We start from the raw sequence: 20,690 nt of genomic DNA on the forward strand, positions 1-20,690 counted from the left end.
ATGATTGTAAATGTATGGTGCTTATATGTTAACGCCACCCACAGGCTCTGGCGAGCCCATAACTAGTGACCGACCGCCATGTCGTCCTCTGAAAATGGCAGCAGTGCAGTAACAACGGCGTGGGGTTAGCACAGCCCTTCCGGTCTGCTTTAGTTTTTGTCATCTGGGCTGCTACCATTCGACCAAGAAGGTGCTCAGTTATCCTAATGAGACTCAGTGCAGCCTGTTCGAATCCTCCCAGCAGGGAATAATCCCTTATAGTACCGGGAATAGAACTGTTGTGTACATAGTTGCTCGTAGCCAACTCTCCAAATAGAGCGCGCCCCGCGAAGAACAACAGCGCAGGCGCAGCGCTCGTCCGTCTCCACAGTACGAGATGGCGCTGACTTAGAGACGGACCAAATTCTGCTTTCGCCCATCCGCGTATTAATAGCTAATGCAGCCATTGAGTTTGCTGCTAACGTAGAAACTTTTCCCCTCGTGGATCACACTCGCGCAGTGATACCTGAACGCGCAAGGTATTATAACGAGTGCACAGACCTCCGATTAGTCAGTCTGCATTAGTCTGCATTAGTCTGTAGTCAAGTTTCAGTCTGCGCCTAGTAAGATTATCATACTGCTGTACATAGCCATGAAGAGAAATGTATAGCCACTTTGTCAAGTATCAGAGATATGTAAGAATAAGATTAACGTACCAAGACCAAAGGAACTTCCGATTGTCAATTGTAAATAGCATCCAGAACCAAGTTAAGCGATTTTTATGCTTGTTGTTATTTTAATAAATGTGTGTGAAAATTAATCAAGTTCTGTTTAAAGTTGGTCACTGTCAATCTGCTACTGTAAGCGTGCAAGTGGCATTTCTATCATCTGACCTAATGGCACAAGATAAACACGCCACGATGAGACCACGAGACATATTGGCTACTTCGTTAGAGCGACAATTCAAATAATCTGATGGTGTGTGTACTGAAGGTCTTACAGTGCGCACACCACAAGAACCTGGTTCCTCTGCCTGGGAGCCACACAGACGCAAGGATGCATGGTTTCAGTGCTACAAGTGTTTAATAATTCATCATGCTTGTACAATACACTGCAGTTCATGGCATACTGTGATTGAACCACCTCCGCCGGCCGCAGTGGCCGTGCAGTTCTAGGCGCTTCAGTCCGGAACCGCGGGACTGCTATGGTCGCAGGTTCGAATCCTGCCTCGGGCATGGATGTGTGTGATGTCCTTAGGTTAGTTAGGTTTAACTAGTTCTAAGTTCTAGGGGACTGATGACCTAAGATGTTACGTCCCATACTGCTCAGAGGCATCTGAACCATTTGAACCACCTCCAGAGTAGGTGCTCGAAGTGATCCCACTGGGTATCCAGACATGTGTGAACATCGCTGATGCACACTTTCAAATGTGCCATCCTGCAACTGAATGGCGCCACAGGTAGCACGAATGTGTTTTTCTAGTGTGAGCACATCTGCAGTGGACTTCACACACTCACTTCTTTCATGTCAGAGTTGAGGTCTGGTGACTGAGTCGATCGTGTGACCACATCCATTCCATGGGCTAGGTTGGATCTTGTCGAGATGTCTCTGCACAGTTATGCGGAAGTGATCTGTAGCTCCATGATGTGGTGTAGCACCATTACCCTTCACACCACCAAAGGCACATCTCCCAAAAGGGGAGGCTGGGTCAACACAGGAGTTACAGACATGCCTTTCTTTTGAGACATTGTGGAAGGATAACTGGACAACGCGCTTGCTGTCAATAATACCTGCCCACACACCGTGGCTAAACTGGTGCTGATGGTTCACTGCCAAAATACGATGCATATTGTCTGTAATCTACAGGTAATTTTTGTAAAGATTGGCGATACCGTATCTCGTAAGGTAGCCTGGATGACAGCAATCTCAGCACTGTAGTGGCCTGTGCGATGAACCAACGACGAAACCGTCGACACACAGGCAGGCTTCTAACAAGGGAGCCTCCCCATCACACCCCCTCAGGTTTAGTTATAAGTTGGCACAGTGGATAAGCCTTGAAAAACTGAATACAGATCAATCGAGAACTACACTACACGACATGGCCATACCAAAGTGAGTCAGAAACAGCAGTGAAGCTACTAATCCTCCCTCCTACCAGTGTGTGAGTGCACTGCTATCATGAACAACATTACTGCCTGCCTGAGTGTGGGGCTAAATCACTAGTACACATAGAGCATTCCAGATTACCAGGCGTCTTCTCTTGTTTGTCACTGAAACCCACCCTGTGAAAGATATTTTGTTAGCCCTTTCAAATAGGTGTGCTTGGAACGTATTTGCAGCTCTATATACGAAGGCCATTCAATAATTAAAGAGACAAATTGGTCTGGAGAAAAAGGTGTTTATTTTTACAAAACAATACTTTTTTATGCTTTTCAACATAATCCCCTCCAACATTTATGCACTTGTTGCAACGGGCTACAAGCTTTTTTATTCAGGCTGCAGAGAACTCTTTATGTTGATGTTTGAACCAGTTTCGCACAAACTTTTTCACATCCCCGTTGTCCTGGAACCTCTGCCCACGTAATGCCTCCTTCAGTGCACCAAACAAATGGATATCACTAGGTGCTAAATCAGGGCCCAGCCCATTTTGTCGACGGTTTCACGGGTTAGTTGAGCAATATGAGGACGTGCGTTGTCTTGCTGGAAAATTACATCTCTTCTCTGAGACCCACGACACCTCTCTCTCTCATGGCTGGCTTCACATTGTTTTAAAGCAAATCCGAGTAGTCTTGGCTGTTCATTGCACGCTGCTCTTCTAGCTAATCACAAAGAACTGGAACTTCGGCATCCCAAAACACCGTCAACGTGAGTTTTCCTACTGACGTTTGGGTACTGAATATTTTCTTTACAAAGTGAGTTCGTGTGCTTCCAACCAATGTTTTGTCTTTCAGATTCTAGCTCGTAACAGTGAACCCAAGTTTCATCACAAGTTAAAACTTTGTTGAGGAGTTTCTTTAGCTCTGTGCATACTCTCAAACTTGTTTCCTTGTATAACCGCGTCATCTCCTTTGGGACCGATTTTGCACATGTTTACCGGTAAATGAGCTTGTTAAAGATAATGTTGTGAATGGTATGAACTGTACCAGTACTAACTTGAGCTTTGTCAACTATCATTTCCACAGTCACATGAAGGTCAGCACGAATAATGTGTCAGCCACGCGGTTCTAGTCACTTCAGTCCGGAACCTCGCTGGTGCTACGGTCGCAGGTTCGAATCCTGCCTCGGGCATGGATGTGTGTGATGTCCTTAGGTTAGTTAGGTTTAAGTAGTTCTAAGTCTAGGGGACTGATGACCTCAGGTGCTAAGTCCCATAAAGCTTAGAGCCATTTGAAAAAATAATGTCATCAATTCGACTTTCAAGTGAGGGAGTTGAAACTGCATCTTGTCGGCCAGGACGATTTTCGTCAGTCACTGAGTCGCGACCATTTTTGATCTGCTCTACGCACTTGTAAAAATTTGCACAATTCATGCAACCTTCACAATAAACTTTAGACATTCTACAGTATACATTCACTGGTTTCTCGCCTTCTACCAGTATAAAACGAATAACAGAACGTTGTTCAACTAATGTGGACATTTCAAGCGGACGCACCATCTTGAAATGTAATTTTGAGGTTACAAACAAAACAATGTTGATGCATCAGCTGATCGGGGCTCATCGCAGTGATGCCAACTTTAAGTCCTAGAAATACCAAACTTGTCGTACTAACGGTTTTTTTAGACTAATTTGTCTCTTTAATTATTAAATGACGCTCGTATATACGGGGTGATGAAACAAGTTTAGGTTTGAGGGCGTTGCTGCAGCCTATATGCAGCTCACCGTGACTCCGATAGTGGTATGTAACCTCCGACCTGTAGGCACGGGATTAGTGTATATTTGTGTCCTTCCTACGTGTCTGCAGTAAATTCCGAAATGTGAACTATGGCGACGTCTTTACCAAATGAACCGAAACTGGACCAACGGGCTATTCTTGGATACTGAAGGACAACAACGATAGACAGCAATTGGAGAGTTAAGAATGCGTATGGGGCAGCATGTCTGTCGAAAAGCACCGTTCGGCAGAACTGCGACAAGGTGTACCGCTGCTTAAATATGACGCACGTCCCCATACCACAAACGTCGTAGCTCAGGAGAAGGTGAGCCAACTCAAGCCGAATACAGTCGAGCACACGCCCTTGAGTTCTGATCTCTTCCCATGCCCTTATCACGCCTTCGGGCCCTTAAAAAAGACCTTAAAGGGTCGAAGATTCCTCTCGTGCGAGGGTGCCAGCAGGAAGTTACGGACTTCCTTCATGCAGGAATACACCGCGTGCCACCTAACGGGTATAGAGACAGAAAGAGAGAGAGAGAGAGAGAGAGAGAGAGAGAGAGAAAGAAAGAGGAAGACAAAGAAGAGAGAGAGAGAGAGAGAGAGAGAGAGAGAGAGAGAGAGAGAGAGAAAGCGCTAGGGAATAGCTTAAGATAATGAATTTCTTTAGTTACCCAAACGCATTATGACGAACTGGTCACTAAAAGACGTGTAGTCTCTTTTCTCAGCTACATTAATTACAATATCGGTTCAAATTTCCCTTTTCAAATCGGACTATACAGGGCGATCCACGAAGATGTGCAAATATTTTGATATGTTACTGTACAAGTAAAACTAAAAAAAATATTCATATAAACATAGGTCTGCAAATGTTTAGTTACGGAGTAACGGTCAATAAAAGATTTTGTCTCAAATTTAGCAACTTAGTTAATATGAAGCGATCGCCAAACTGTACAAGATGAAAGTAAAGCACGATTTCCATTTCTTTTGTTGTTAGTGGTCCGCTGAATCTAATAAAATATGTTCCAGACGTGTATCTACAGTTGCTTTCCTCAACATCCAGAGAAGCAAAAAAGTAATTTCGTAAAATTTTTAATTTATTAACTAGTTGGCCCTTTTTTTTTTAAATTCCAGACAACTGCAACAATATGAAAGTAAAGCACGATTTCCATTTATTTTGTTGTTAGTGGTCCGCTGAATCTAATAAAATATGTCCCAGACGTGTATCTAGAGTTGCTTTCCTCAACATCCAGAGAAGCAAAAAAGTAATTTCGTAAAATTTTTAATTTATTAACTAGTTGGCCCAATTTGTTTTTTTTAAATTCCAGACAACTGCAACTGAACTAATGTGTCAGATAACCTGCTTTTATTAATAGCGTACCACATAATTATCGAGGGATCACCAATTTAGTATTGGAGGGCAGCGTGGAAGGTAAAAATCGCAGAGGGAGACCAAGAGATGAATACATTAAGCAGATTCAGAAGGATGTAGGTTGCAGTAGGTACTGGGAGATGAAGAAGCTTGCACAGGATAGAGTAGCATGGAGAGCTGCATCAAACCAGTCTCAGGACTGAAGACCACAACAACAACCATATAATCTACAAATTACAACAGTTACTACGTAGTTTTACTTAAATATAAAATTGTTATTATGTTCTTTCGCTGAAAAATACAGAAAACTAACTCGTTTCAAGGTTAGGAAACGACTGAAACAACTCACTGACGGTTGCCAACAATGACATAAACGTTTCCACATTGTTAATCGAAAGTATACAAATTTACTTTCATAATAAGCTTTGCTTCTCTCGATGTCCGGGAAAACTACTGCAGATACCAGTCTGGGATATATTTTATTAGATTCACTAGACCAATAACAAGAAAATAAATGGAAATCGAGCTTTACTTTAAACTCTTACAGTTTTGCGATGCCTTCATATTAACGAAGTTGCCAATTTTCAGGCAAAATCTTTCATTAGCCATAGCTCCCTAGCTAAACATTTGCGTACGTATCTTTATATGAACTTTCTTCTTTAGTTTTACTTGTAGAATAACATATTAAAATATTTGCATATCTTTGTGACTTACCCTCTAGTTATTTCTCGTGCCACTGTTGTTGTTCTCAAAGAGACGAATTATCTTTAGAATGCGATTAGAATTTTATGAGTAACTGCAGAATGTAGAACATAGGGTTTATCTGTTTACAACACGGTACCGACTGGTGTGTTATGCGGAAGTTCACGATTTGTTATTCAAATATATAAAAAAAAGGTCTTGTCGGGTAAAAAGGAAACACGCAGTTTCAACCGCCGCGATATCGGTACAAAAAGAGCAGAGAGTACATTTAACTTCCATTCTGTCTGTATCGTTTAGATGTGTCAGTGTGTTGCAAATAATAAACGTCTTTCACAAATCTTGAGTAACTAGATGTGCTAACTTCTAGTGGAGAATGCGGAAGGAAAGCGAATGGAACGGTAGGTACGTACAAATGTATAACGACAGGCAGTGTCCTACAAGAATAACAATTCAGCGAACGTGCAAAAAGTTGCTATCGGAATGGCACTGGAATGCTGAACAGAGAGAAAGAAGTGAGTCTGCAAAGACCTTCCAGTGTTATTGGAAGAGGTTCCTTTCGCCAGAAACATGGTCCTCCCACACATTCTTATCGTCAGGTGACACACAATCTACACCCGACAATTTCCGGAAAATGCGTCACCAGAAATTGTCATATTTCGTACTCAGCAAGGTCCCTCGACCTTACCTGCTTAGGTTTTTGCTTGTGGGAATGGCTGAAAGGTGGAATCTGCGAAGAAATCCGGCCGTTGTGGCCGAGCGGTTCAGTCTGGAACCGCGCGACCGCTACGGTCGCAGGTTCGAATCCTGCCTCGGGCATGGATGTGTGTGATGTCCTTAGGTTAGTTAGGTTTAAGTAGTTCTAAGTTCTAGGGGACTGATGACCTCAGATGTTAAGTCTCATAGTGCTCACAGCCATTTGAACTACTTTTTCTGCAAAGAAAAGTAGGCACAGTAGACCAATTGATCTCGTTATAGAACGTCAAGTCGACATCAGAAGATCTGCATTTGGTGTCAAGAGAATTCGAAAGGGCATTAAAGTAGAAGGTGGAACTCATAAAAGTAAACTTTTAGCTAAATAATTTGTTTAGCACCTTCTGAAAGTATCTTTTTTTGGGTTTCAGTCTAATATCCACGCCTGTGTAACCAACAAAATCTGCACACATGTCATAAGAAATTTCTTACTGGAATTAGTCTATACTGCCACCTACAATAATATTTTCCATACTTGCTTAAGTAAGCTGTTATAAATCATCATTAGGCAGGCAAGTGTTGCCATTCCAATGTCTCCATTTTTTGCTGACATCGTGTCTTCATAAGACATAGCGGGGAGACGTGAAATGAAAATTTTAGTCAACTAGTGATGTGGTAGAGTAGACTTAATTCCAAAGTCGAAACACAACACCCTATTCTGAAGAGAAAAGTAACTTGTACTTGCCAACTGACGTGGCCGAGCGGTTCTAGTTAAGTCCCATAGTCCTCAGAGCCATTTGAACCGTAACTTATACTTTACTCAATGACGCAACAACGAAACCGAGTGCGCTCAGCAGTGCTTTCTGTGACGGTAAGTAGTGCTCAGACATGCAAGAACGGAAATTATTTGACGATGGATCACTGTGCTGCTTCGCTAGGTAAGTTACACCATGATCGATACAGGCGTTCGAGACAATTCCAGACAGCTACGTAATGCACAAAATACGAGCGTATAAAATATCAGACCAATTACGTTATTTGCTTCATTAGTTTCTAGCAAACACAACATACCATTCTCAACGGAGAGAAGTCTTCGGGTGTAAAAGTAAATTTAGGCGTACCCCAAAAGATTGTAATAGGACTATTACGCTGAAGTGCCAAAGAAACCAGTATAAGGATGCGTGTTCAAATACAGAGGTATGTAAACAGGCAGAATACGGCGCCGCGGTCGGCAACGCCTGTGTAAGACAAGTGTCGGACGCAGTTGTTAGATCGGTTACTGCTGCTACAATCGCAGGTTACCAACATTTAAGTGAGTTTGAACGTGGTTTCATAGTGAGCTCACGGGGGATGGAACACAGCATCTCCGAGGTATGATGAAGTGAGGATTTTCACGTACTAGCATTCCGCGAGTGTACCGTGAATATCAGGAATCCGGTAAAACGTCAAATCTCCGACATCACTGCGGAAGGAAAAACATCCTGAAGAGAATCGTTTAATGTGACAGAAGTGCAACCTTTCCGCAAATTGCTGCAGATTTCAATGCTGGGCCATCAAAAACTGTCAGAGTTCGAACCATTAAACGAAACATCGAGATGTTGCCTTTCTGAGCCGAAGGCCCACTCGTGTACCCTTGATGACTGCACGACACAAAACCTTACATCTCGCCCGGGCCCGTCAACACCTACACTGGACTGTTGATGACTGGAAACTTGTTGCGTGGTCGGACAAGTCTCGTTTCGATTTTTTTTTTTTTTTAATGGCTCTGAGTACTATGGGACTTAAAATCTGTGGTCATCGGTCCCGAAGACTTACAACTACTTAAACCTAACTAACCTAATGACATCACACACATCTATGCCCAAGGCAGGATTCGAACCTGCGACCGTAGCGGTCGCGCGGTTCCAGACTGTAGCGCCTAGAGCCGCTCGGCCACCCCGGGGCAGTAGGACAGTGATAGGAGGTAGTGACTATGTAAGGTGAGATCTGACCCATAGACAAATCTCCATATGTCATCCGCAGGTAATATGGTGATATGTGAATTGTATCGAGTGGGTGGATGAGTACGGGTATGGTGACAACCTCATGAATCCATGGGCTTTGCATGTCACTAGGGGAATGTTGAAGCTGGTGGAGGCTCTGTAATGGTGTGGGGCGTCTGCGGTTGGAATGATATCAGACCCGTGACACGTCTACATAAGTCTCTGACAGGTGACACGTACGTAAGCATCCTGTCTGATCACCTGCATCCATTCATGTCTATTGCGCATTCCGACTGACTTGAGCAATTCCAGCAGGACAATGTCACAACTCACACGTCCAAAATTGCTACAGAGTGGCTTCAGGAACAAGCTTCCGAGTTTAAACACTTCAGCTGGGCACCAAACTCCCCAGACATGAACATTACTGAGCACATCTGGGATGCCTCTGAAGTGCTGTTCAGAAGAGACGTCCACACGCTCGTACTCTTACGGATTTACGGACAGCCCTGCAGGATTCATGGCTTCAGTTCCCTCCAGCACTACTTCAAACATTAGTCGAGTCCATGTATCGTCTCGCTTGGATTCGTGATTTCCTGTCAGGAAGGTCGCAGTTCGTAGTAATAGGCGGCAAATCATCGAGTGAAACTGAAGTGATATCAGGTGTTCCCCAGGGAAGCGTCCTGGGACCTCTGCTGTTTCTGACCTATATAAATGACCTGGGTGACAATCTGAGCAGTTCTCTTAGGTTGTTCACAGATGATGCTGTAATTTACCGTCTAGTAAGGTCATCCGAAGACCAGTATCAGTTGCAAAGCGATTTAGAAAAGATTGCTGTATGGCGTAGCAGGTGGCAGTTGACGCTAAATAACGAAAAGTGTGAGGTGATCCACACGAGTTCCAAAAGAAATCCGTTGGAATTCGATTACTCGATAAATAGTACAATTCTCAAGGCTGCCAGTGCACTAAGTACCAGGGTGTTAAAATTACGAACAACTTCAGTTGGAAAGACCACATGGATAATATTGTGGGGAAGACGAGCCAAAGGTTGCGTCTCATTGGCAGCATACATAGAAGATGCAACAAGACCACTAAAGAGACAGCTTGCACTCCACTCGTTCGTCCTCTGTTAGAATATTGCTCCGCAGTGTGGGATCCTTACCAGGTGGGATTGACGGAGGACATCGAAAGGGTGCAAAAAAGGGCAGGTCGTTTTGTATTATCACGTAATAGGGGAGAGAGTGTGGCAGATATGATACGCGAGTTGGGATGGAAGTCATTAAAGCAAAGACGTTTTTCGTCGCGGCGAGATCTATTTACGAAATTTCAGTGACTAACTTTCTCTTCCGAATGCGAAAATATTTTGTCGAGCCCAACCTACATGGGTAGGAATGATCATCAAAATAAAATAAGAGAAACCAGATCTCGAACAGAAAGGTTTACGTGTTCGTGTTCCCGCGAGCTGTTCGGGAGTGGAATAGTAGAGAGATAGTATAATGTACCCTCTGCCAGGCACTTAAATGTGAATTGCAGAGTAATCATATAGATGTATGTCGTGTTGTGGAGTTTCTGCGAGATCATGGGGGCCTTACACAACATTAAACAGGTGTACCAGTTTCTTTCACTCTTCTGTGTACTTTTCACAATATATACGGAGTGTTACGGGTGTAACTGCAGATATTATGATCATAGGTACCTTAATACCTACTCACTTCAGTGTGTTAGATGTTTTTTCTCTGCATGTAACAGTCTCCCCGCAAAAATATCACGTAGTTTATTAGCTGATATTTTCTGCATGATCGTAATTGCACCACTGCCTGGAGAATACTGTAAGTTGTTTTGAATGCCAACGGCTTTCCTTCACCTTATTACGTATGCTAATGTGTTGCTTTTGTGATGTTTCCTTGTTTTCTACAGCTCGTATTCGTGCTGTGCTCAGCATACATAGCCATTAATGTACGTGTACTTGCATTGTCAAGAAGTCGAAAGGAGAGTGGCGGCTGTGTTTGGTAGTGTCGCCCTCGATATGTCGTACATCGAGATAGTAAGGACGTTGTGGTAAAATGAAACAGATGGAAAGATAAAATTTGGTGAGTGCACAAAGCTGAAACTAGAATTGAAGATAATCTCACAGTTCACACCTTGTACAGTCGTGGACAAAACGAGCGAGGCCCCTCGCCTTTTCGTTATGCTGATCCGGACAGCTTTAAAGTCTGCTACACAGCATAACAGGCAAGGCGACCAAGTGCTACCAACATACTATCTATGCACAGGCGTGAAATTGAAAAACTATACGAACTTTGTCAGACAGTTTTCAGTCACATGTAAGACTATATTAATGCAACACGTAAATATACGATATAAATGAAAGAAGAAACGCTAATTAGTATGAACTGTACTAATAAAAATGAATTTCTTACACTACCAAGGGACCGTATACCGCACGAAGTGCGATACATTCCCGCTTATTAGGTTTACCTGTACTCGGGGTAAACGGGTTTTAAGGGTTGGGTAGGCAGGCAGACGGTCAAGAAAGTGACACTAGTAGGGTTCCATTTTCACCGAATTACGTGACGAAATCCTAACAACGAAAATAGCTACAACAGTTACTGAAGATGAGGGCAGCATAAATAATTCCCCCTACTCTTTAGTCGAAAAGATCTATTTGCAGTCGGTACATCAGCATATTAATCGTAGCTACGCTTTAGATCCAAATCACATTTACAGGAAGGCAAATAAAATCCATTTGCCTATACACGTGGTAATTCAGATCCCAGCATTAATGCCACCGCGTTTTAGAAGTGCGAGCATTCCCATTGCCAGAAACACTTCGGCTAATGAACGTCTTCTGGCTGTGGCGAGTCTAATGGAGAATTCGAAACATTGTAGAATACGTTTGGCAGCTATGTAGCCCTTTATTTCCTGGGGTGGTGCAGAATTTTTCTACTAAATTTACTCGCTAGTAACAGTATTTTGTTATTTCGACAAACATCCCGAATGATTGTCACATAAGTGGTGACATAAAGGTGGAAAATTAATGTTTTTGAGTCTACAAAGCTCTACGCAACAGAAACTGCAGATCATTTTGCCATTTTCAGTGCGGAATTGCCGGCTTATTCATGTGTGGGGTAATAATAGAGGGCTGTTTGCCTGGGTTGTCTGCTAGTATAGTGAAAGGTGTTTGCTACTGCAAGGGAGGTCTGGTTTGTTTTCGGTTCTAATCTCGATGGAGGCAGATAGAATATTAGTAAATCAATTTTAAGAAATTCTCGTGCCCCAATACGTTTTATTGTTACCTTTATTATGTACCGGCGCCATGTCGATGTAAATATGAAAATCGTGTAGAACGTTATACTTGTACTGCCTCCTTTTTCCTCTTCTGCCAATAAATGAATTGTGGCAATGAATGATTTTTAACTGAATTTCGTTATGAATCTTCACGCATTGCTAAATTTGCAAACTTTCATGGTAGGTCAGCAACAGTAATCCAGTATGACTGGTCTGAACGTTGACACAGACCGTTTTGCGGCCGAATGCACATAATATTTTGCTAATTCGTAACCATCTGGGGTACTTTGTCTTACTAAAACAGTTATGTTATCTCGATAAGCGGAAATTCAATTTTATTAGTACAGTTCATACTAATTAGCGTGTCTTCTTTCATTTATATCTTACTTTTACAGTTGTGTTTAACACACTAATCAGCATCAATATAGTCTTACACATCACTGCTAACAGTCTGAGAGGTTCAGCCCATAGTTTTTCAGTTTCACGCCTCTGCATAGTATGTTGGTAGCACTTCGTCACCTTGCCTGTTATGCTGTGTAGCAGACTTTAAAGCTATGCGGATCTGCGTAACTAAAAGGCGAGCGGTCTCGCTCGTTTTGTTCACGACTGTACATACACATTTTGTTCAGCGTTGCATATCATTGTACTACTTTTTTCGCGTATTCCAGAAGAGGGTATTGTTTTTTGTGTCTCTGAACACAACAAGTGCACTATGCAGTTGAGTTCTGTCGTATTATTCTTTTAGTTTTACGCACAGATTTTAATTTGATTATTCTCTTTGCAGCGTTCTGTTTTAACACTATGTCTTTCTTATCTTGATGTACTATATATGTAAGGCAACACCTAATCTGCTTGCCCACACTCGCATATACAAGGTATCTTGGGTATTGGTGCAGATGTTTGTATGTATGGTACTTTTTAATACATACAAAAAATCACTGTATCTGCCGTTTTTTCTCTGTGTCAGACTTCCCTCAGACTACTACGTGAAGTTTTCTGCATGGTCGTAACTGCACACCTAAATGGATTACGCCTGTTAGTATTGACTAACCGTTTTGCGTTCACGCGAACACACTTCGTATATCTGACCTCCTGTGCATGGGAAGATAAGCATTAAAGGCTCGCACTGGCTCTGCCTCGTGAAGACTGGGTGTTGTGTGATGTCCTTAGGTTAGTTAGGTTTAAGTAGTTCTAAGTTCTAGGGGACTGATGACCATAGATGTTAAGTCCCATAGTGCTCAGAGCCATTTTTTTTTCGCACTGGCTACATGTTGTTGGAGATACTAACCAACCTAAAACATACGACTCGTGACAGGTATGATTACTGTCCTGCAAATGAAGTAAATACTGATGTAATGCTGTCCTTAGTCGTCAATAAAAATATCTGCACTCATACCCCTAACAGCCCGTAGATACGTGACCGAGTATATAATATCGGAAGTTCCATGGAGCTGTTCGATGATGATGCTGTTGTATACAGAAAAGTCACAATGATAGAAAACTGTAGCGAAATGCAGGAGACTTGCAAAGTATCGACGCTTGGCGCAGGGAGTAGCAATTGACCCTCAACATAAACAAATATAACGTATTGCATATACGGAGACAGAAAGACTCATTATTGTATTGTTGCAGAACAATCAGCTGAAGCAGTTACTTCAATAAAATATCTAGGGGTATGCGTATGGTGCGATTAAAAGTGGGGCGACGGCTCAAAATTAATCGCCGGTAAGACAGACGCCAGACTGGGATTCGTTTGTAGCATCCTCAGGGAATGTAGCCCATGAACAAAGGATGTGGCTTACAAAACATGCATTCGACCATTACTTGAATACTGCTCGTCAGTAGAGGATCTGTTCCAGATAGGACTGATGGAGGGAATAGAAAATATCCAAAGAAGAGCTGCACATTTCGTTACAGGTTCATAAAATAAGTGCGAAAGCATCATGGAGATGCTCCGCGAATTCCAGCGGCAGACGCTGCAAGAGAGGCTTTCTGCATCACTGTGTAGTTTACTGTTAAAGTTCCCAGACCGTATGTTTCTAGAAAAGTCAACCAATATACTACACACATCTCACGAAAAGGCCAAGATGATAAATTTAGACATTCGAGCCCATACAGAAGCTCAACAGCAACCATTCTCCACACGAATCATTCCCAACTGTAACAGAAAAGGAGGGAAGTGACAACAGTATACGAAGTACTCTCCACCACACACCGTAAGTTGGCTTGTGGAGTACAGATGTACATGTAATAACAAGAGGTGGCTCAATCATTAGTAGTATTCACATATAATACAGATTTTTAAACCATGTAGGACAGTGATAGGAGGTAGTGGGTATGTAATGTGAGATGTGATGCACAGACAAATCTCCATATGCCGTTCACAGGTGATGTGGTGATCTGTGAGTGCGGACGTCACGCCCAGTAACGTCTCAGATTCTGATCTTGATACATGGGCTGTTATCCTGCTGGAAGATACCACCCCCATCTAGTAAGACATCAAGTATGAAAGGACACTGGTGGTCTGCAATAACGTTCACACAGCAGAAATCAGCCATGAAAGCCTCTGTTACCATCCGTATAAGCCCAGGATACTGTCCACAACGGCATTATAGTACTGCCCCCGTCCCACCCTGGTCCATGGCGTGGTGCATCTTTTGAACAGCCCTTAGCATTTACTTCATGGATGGCACTTATTGAGACCCACAAGGGATATATCCATTGACAGCAATCAACTGAACCCATTGACATCAGATGTCAACTTTCACATTTGTGTGATGAGTAGAAACAAAGTGTCCCACAAGATTCAACAATGGGACCACTTCTTTTTTTCCTCGGTACATACCTCCTACTGAGGACCTAGAGTGATACATGTTTTGGCAGCAGGTCAAATGTACCTACTGATACTGGAACTGAAACATATAACATGGTGTATGATGTCATACTTGCTTAAACAAAAAGAGGACAGAACACTGACAAAATCTGTTCATATCTACATTCATTATCATCCTCATCAAGATTATCAGCAGCTTGTTTGCCCATTACACCTACATCTAGAGATAAGTTTAAGTGCTTCCATCTGGTTTTGATTGCTCCTAAAACCTGTGGTGTTACAGAAGAATGTTGAAAATTATATGGAAAGATCGAGTACCTAATGAGGAGGTACTGAATATAATCGGGGAGGCAAAACATTTGTTGCACAATGTGACTAACAGAAGGAATTGATTGATACGACACATTATGAGACATCAAGGGATCAGCAGTTCAGTACTTGAGGGTGAGCGGAGGAGATAAAATCGTAAAGGGGGAACAAGAAATGAATAAAGTAAGCAGGTACCGGAGGATGTAGGCTGCAGTAGTTATTAAGAGATGAAGGGGCTTGCACAGGGCAGACTAGTACAAAGAGCTGCATCATACCAGTCCATACTGAAGGCCAGAGCAACATGCTTCTTTGTCCTGTTACTCTTATCTGTATAGCATTTTTGGTTGACTGTCATTGTCCATCCTGCTCTGTCCATTTGCATTTCCTAGTATAACCATCTGCTTTTGGATTTAGAGACATTAATAGGAATTCTGCTGCTAATTCCACGCCTCGTTTCTGATCTTGTCTTCCGTGACTCGCTTAATGTCTGAGACATCTCGTTTCCACGCTCATAATTCTTAATGTGCCCTTTTTGTTGATATTTCGGGTTAGCTTTGATACATTATAAATCGTAGTGACGTTCTTCTGTAAAACTTCAGAATTGCCAATATCATTACTTTAATTTGTAAATCTCATCTTATAGTACTGTCCATTAAGATAAATTTGTCTATCATATGTTCGGAAACAAATTTACTTTCGGAAAAAAATTTTGTAGTCGTGTGATATACTGCAGCGTAGTATTTAAAGTTTCACGATGAAATTCAGTCGTCAGTCGCAAATGTATTTTTATTTTGCTTTACCAGTTTCAACAAATAAAATGTCACAACCAGAAGCTTAGTATTTGCTAAGCAGATGTCAGTATCTTCTCCCTTAAAGCATAATCTCATGATATGTCCATATAATATGTGTGATGTCTGGTAAACCAATACTAAGCTTCCAAAGGTGACTAATTAACTTGACGAAACTGGTAAAGTGCAATAAAAATAAATTTGCAACTGGCAACTGAATTTTATTCGGAAATATATACCACAGTCACTGAGAAATAAAACATATGACTACAATAAAATGTTTAAAATTTGTTGCTTGCTCTACTATTTCTCCATTTATTCCAGTTTTGGACCCAATTTTCGTACATCCCTAAAATGCCACCGTCTTTGTTTCCTGTTCACACACTGATCTGTACTGTAGCGAGAGGTCTGCGTTAAGTCGAAACGTTGACAGATGGCGAAGTGGTATCGAGTGTCCCACTTAACCCAGGCTTTCAGCCTGCGTACCACGGAACGCTGTCCACAAGATTTCATATCCATATTCTCATCAAAAGTGAGTTCTAACTACAGTGATGAGCCAGAGCTTTGGGAGCACTACCCACCGCCACATTGAATACCGCCTGGTGCCGTTGTAGGCGCGTTAGGAGAGCATACAAGTCTTGCGGAGACAACTGGGGAAACATTCTACCGGCGGTAGGGGCCATGAATGGCGAAATCCATTGACATAATCCAAATTCAGAAAGGGCAGGTTGCGATGGCACAGTGCCTAGGAACAACCATCTTAGACACAGTTCATCCAGGTCCCATCTCCTTAAATTCCCACCTTTTTGCAGTTTCTTTAGTTTTAATCTACAGTTCATAACCAATAGATTGTGGTCAGAGTCCACATCTGCCCCTCGAAATGTCTTACAATTTAAAACCTGGTTCCTAAATTTCAGTCTTACCATTATATAACCTATCTGATACCTTTTAGTATCTCCAGGGTTCTTCCATGTATACAACCTTCTTTCATGATTCTTAAACCAAGTGTTAGCTATGATTAAGTTGTGCTCTGTGCAAAATTCTACCAGGCGGCTTCCTCTTTCATTTCTTAGCCCCAATCCATATTCACCTACTACGTTTCCTTCTCTCCCTTTTGCTACACTCGAATGCCAGTCACCCATGACTATTAAATTTTCGTCTCCCTTCACTATCTGAATAATTTCTTTTATTTGATCATACATTTCTTCAATTTCTTCATCATCTGCAGAGCTAGTTGGCATATAAACTTGTACTACTGTAGTAGGCGTGGGCTTCGTATCTATCTTTGCCACAATAATACGTTCACTATGCTGTTTGTAGTAGCTTACGCGCACTCCTATTTTTTTATTCATTATTAAACCTACTCCTGCATTACCCCTATTTGATTTTGTGTTTATAACCCTGTATTCACCTGACCAGGAGTCTTGTTCCTCCTGCCACCGAACTTCACTAATTCCCACTGTATCTAACTTTAACCTATCCATTGCCCTTTTTAACTTTTCTAACCTACCTGCCCGATTAAGGGATCTGACATTCCACGCTCCGATCCGTAGAACGCCAGTTTTCTTTCTCTTGATAACAACGTCCTCTTGAGTAATCCCCGCCCTGAGATCCGAATGGGGGACTATTTTACCTCTGGAATATTTTACCCAAGAAGACGCCATCATCATTTAATCATACAGTAAAGCTGCATGCCCTCGGGAAAAATTACGGCTGTTGTTTCCCCTTGCTTTCAGCCGTTCGTAGTACCAGCACAGCAAGGCCGTTTTGGTTAGTGTTACAAGTCCAGATCAGTCAATCATCCAGACTGTTGCCTCTGCAACTACATAAAAGGTTGCTGCCCCTCTTCAGGAACCACACGTTTGTCTGGCCTCTTAAACAGATACCCCTCCGTTGTGGCTGCACCTACGGTACGGCTATCTGCATCATTGAGGCACGCAAGCCTTCCCACCAACGGCAAGGTCCATGGTGCAACAGAAAAATTACACTACACCACTCACTATACATATATGTAGTATTACAAATATTGTAATGGAGGATGTTGCAAATAACTAAACAAATCATCAAAACAGACTCACTGCGTGAAGGATCGCCAGTAGGTTAAATGCAACAAGTAGTAATACAGGTGGTCCAAATGTAAAGCCCTATGGGATATGGATTGGTCAAAATCAGTATCTGTTATTGGAAGGCTCTGTAGACTCACTGTCTGAAGGGGTCGGCAGTAGGTGATATGCACAAAATAACAAGACATGTGGTCCAACAGTGGAAGTTTGTGGGAAGCTGTTAAGTGATTGTCTCCTTGGATTGGTGAAAAGTGACGTCCAGTTTGGGTAGGTTCAACAGAGTCGCTGGCCAAAGAAGAGGAGTAGATTAGTGTTTAACGCCCTGTCAGCAAAGAGATCATTAGATATGGAGCATAGGGTCAGATTAAGGAAGGACAGACGCACAGGATTAGCCGAGCGGTCTAAGGCTCTGCAGTCGTGTACTGTGTGGTTGGTCCCGGCGGTGGTTCGAGTCCTCCCTAGGGCATGGGTGTGTGTGTTTGTCCTTAGGATAATTTAGGTTAAGTAGTGTGTAAACTTAGGGACTGATGACCTTAGAAGTTGTACGTAGGCTGTTTAGGTTTTTAGGTTGCTAACGACACATAGCGCTCTGTATGGAAATCACTGACTGTGCTGCATGAAGGCTGTGGTTGGTTTGCATTGTTGGAGTATATGCTATCGTAGTGTTGGGCAGTTGGCTGTTAATTGCATGTAGCGTTGTGCAGTTGGAAGTATGCACCACTACTGCCAGCTAAATAAAAGATTCAAACTACTGAATGCACTAACTACTGATAGGCATAGTTAGCAAATGAAAGATTTTTAATAGAGAACAAACAATGTATTTACCTTAATAGTGTTCAAAAGTCATATATATCAGTCCATGATATCCAATATTACAAATTTACTCATTCTGATGGACACACGTCCACATCATCCGCCATCTCTCTCCCCACATCCACCACTGCTGGCGGCTCACCTCCAACTGCTCAACGCTATTCGGAGTTATCAGCCAACTGCCCAACACTACAATAGCATATACTCCAACAATGCAAACCAGCCACAGACTGAACACACCACAGTCAGTGATTTTCATACAGAACCCTATGCGGCGTTACCAACACAAAAACCTAAAGAGCCTACTTACACAATTAAGTCCCATAAGATTTTACGCACATTTGAACATTTTTTAAAGGAAGGACAGGGAAGGAGATCGGCTGTGTCCTTTCAAAGGAGCCATACCAGCATTTGCCCGAAGCGATGTAAGGAAATTACGGAGAACCCAAAGCAGTATGGTTGGACGCTGGTTGGAACCGTCGTCCTCCTGAAAGCGAGTAAAGTGCGCTAAGCGCTGTGCCACATCGCTTGGTCGCTGTCTGGAAATATCTGTGGGTCATCAGTAGGCGGTATAGGCCAAATCAGAATAGAAGAGGTCCAGATGTTCAAAGGTGGCTACACTGAGTCACAGCGCCAGAGATTATTATTGCGCCGCCTCCACTGGGGCAGTAGTAGCTCAGAGGTTGCCGTGGGCAGTGCTTGTTGAGAGGATGTCGAGAGCAGTACTTGTTCAGAGGATGTCGTGTGCAGTTGTTGTTCTGTTGGGCGAGACAGTAGATGCTGTTCGGTTGGTGTAATGTAGAGGTGGAAGATGTTGCAATGATCACAGTGTACTTTTCGTCAATATATATGGAGGTAAAAAAAAAAATATTTCACATTTCCTTAACGACAATGCCTCTTGGTCACAGGTTCAGTCAACAAAGCATCTGGCTCGTGCTCATGTATTGGACTTGTAATTCTGGTTTCTATGTGTAATTGTAGTATTTCAGATTTTTCAGTTAGTTCATTGTAAATGGTGTTTAAAAAATCTTGTTGTATTGAGGAAGAACCGTGCCGGATACATGTACGTTGAATCACACTACCACACACAGAACAGTTACGCCTATGCTTTGTTGTTTCGTAGCTTTTGTAGTTGCAGGGGCTTGATTAATGAATTGTGTTAACGGAAATTTCCCTTCATTGTTTACTGTTATTTTACGTAGTCGGATTTCGTACTAACACTAGTAACCGGATACAGAGCTAGTAAAATTATTGCATTTTAATTAAGCCCCCATGACCATGTCGGAAGACGTTAAGCAGTACTCGCTGGGGACTGGTCAAAGCCGACATCCAGTGTGGGTAGAGTCAACAGACTTGGCGCCGGTCGGCGGGATGTGGTCCACTATACACCGAGAAGCGACAAACGTCCCGGGTACTGGAGCCCGCGGGCCCGACTCACCGTGCATGGGCCCGATGATGACGCAGCAGCAGAGCATGAGCATGGCCACCCGCATGCGGCGCTCCTTGTTGCCGTGCCGGAAGGCGACGCGGAAGGTGCGCGCGACGTGTCGCACGTCGAGCAGGTCGCTGACGCCGGCCATGCAACGCCGCAGCGGCGGGCTCTTCTGCGGCGCCGTCTGCTGCTGCTGCTGCTGCTTCTCCGGCTTCTCGTCGGCGGCAGCCGGTGTGTCGCGGGGCTGTGGGGGCGGAAGCACACTTTCTTAGGCTACGCGCGCGTCAGCGACTTTTCCGTCAGCCGGTCGGTCCCGAGGGGACCTGCCCGGTATTCATATAGCGGGATGTGGAAAACCGCCTAAAAACCACAGCCAGGCTGGCTGGCACATTTGCACTCGACTGATAGCGATCGGAGTGGTACTGGCCCGGTAACTCAGTGTGTTTGGTCGGAGGGTTAGATGGCCCTATGCAATAAAAAAAAACTGAGTTAATGGGTCAACGGTGAGCTGAAACGGGTGTCTTGCGACGTCCACATCCACCAGATGCAAAGAACAAAATAAAAGTTAAAAAA

The 20,690-nt window shown here is 43.1% G+C and overlaps 1 protein-coding gene across 1 annotated transcript in view; it reads right to left on the bottom strand.

Annotated features, from left to right (window-relative positions):
- Positions 1–20,690, bottom strand: part of LOC126293389 (solute carrier family 46 member 3-like) — a 479,007-nt gene that overhangs the window by 153,480 nt on the left and 304,837 nt on the right. Inside the window, exon 4 of the mRNA XM_049986599.1 lies at positions 20,124–20,361. Coding sequence (XP_049842556.1) covers positions 20,124–20,361 — 238 coding nt within the window. The remainder of the gene's footprint in view (positions 1–20,123; positions 20,362–20,690) is intronic.

Source organism: Schistocerca gregaria, chromosome 10, assembly GCF_023897955.1.
Source record: "Schistocerca gregaria isolate iqSchGreg1 chromosome 10, iqSchGreg1.2, whole genome shotgun sequence".
Taxonomy (NCBI): Eukaryota; Metazoa; Arthropoda; class Insecta; order Orthoptera; family Acrididae; genus Schistocerca; species Schistocerca gregaria.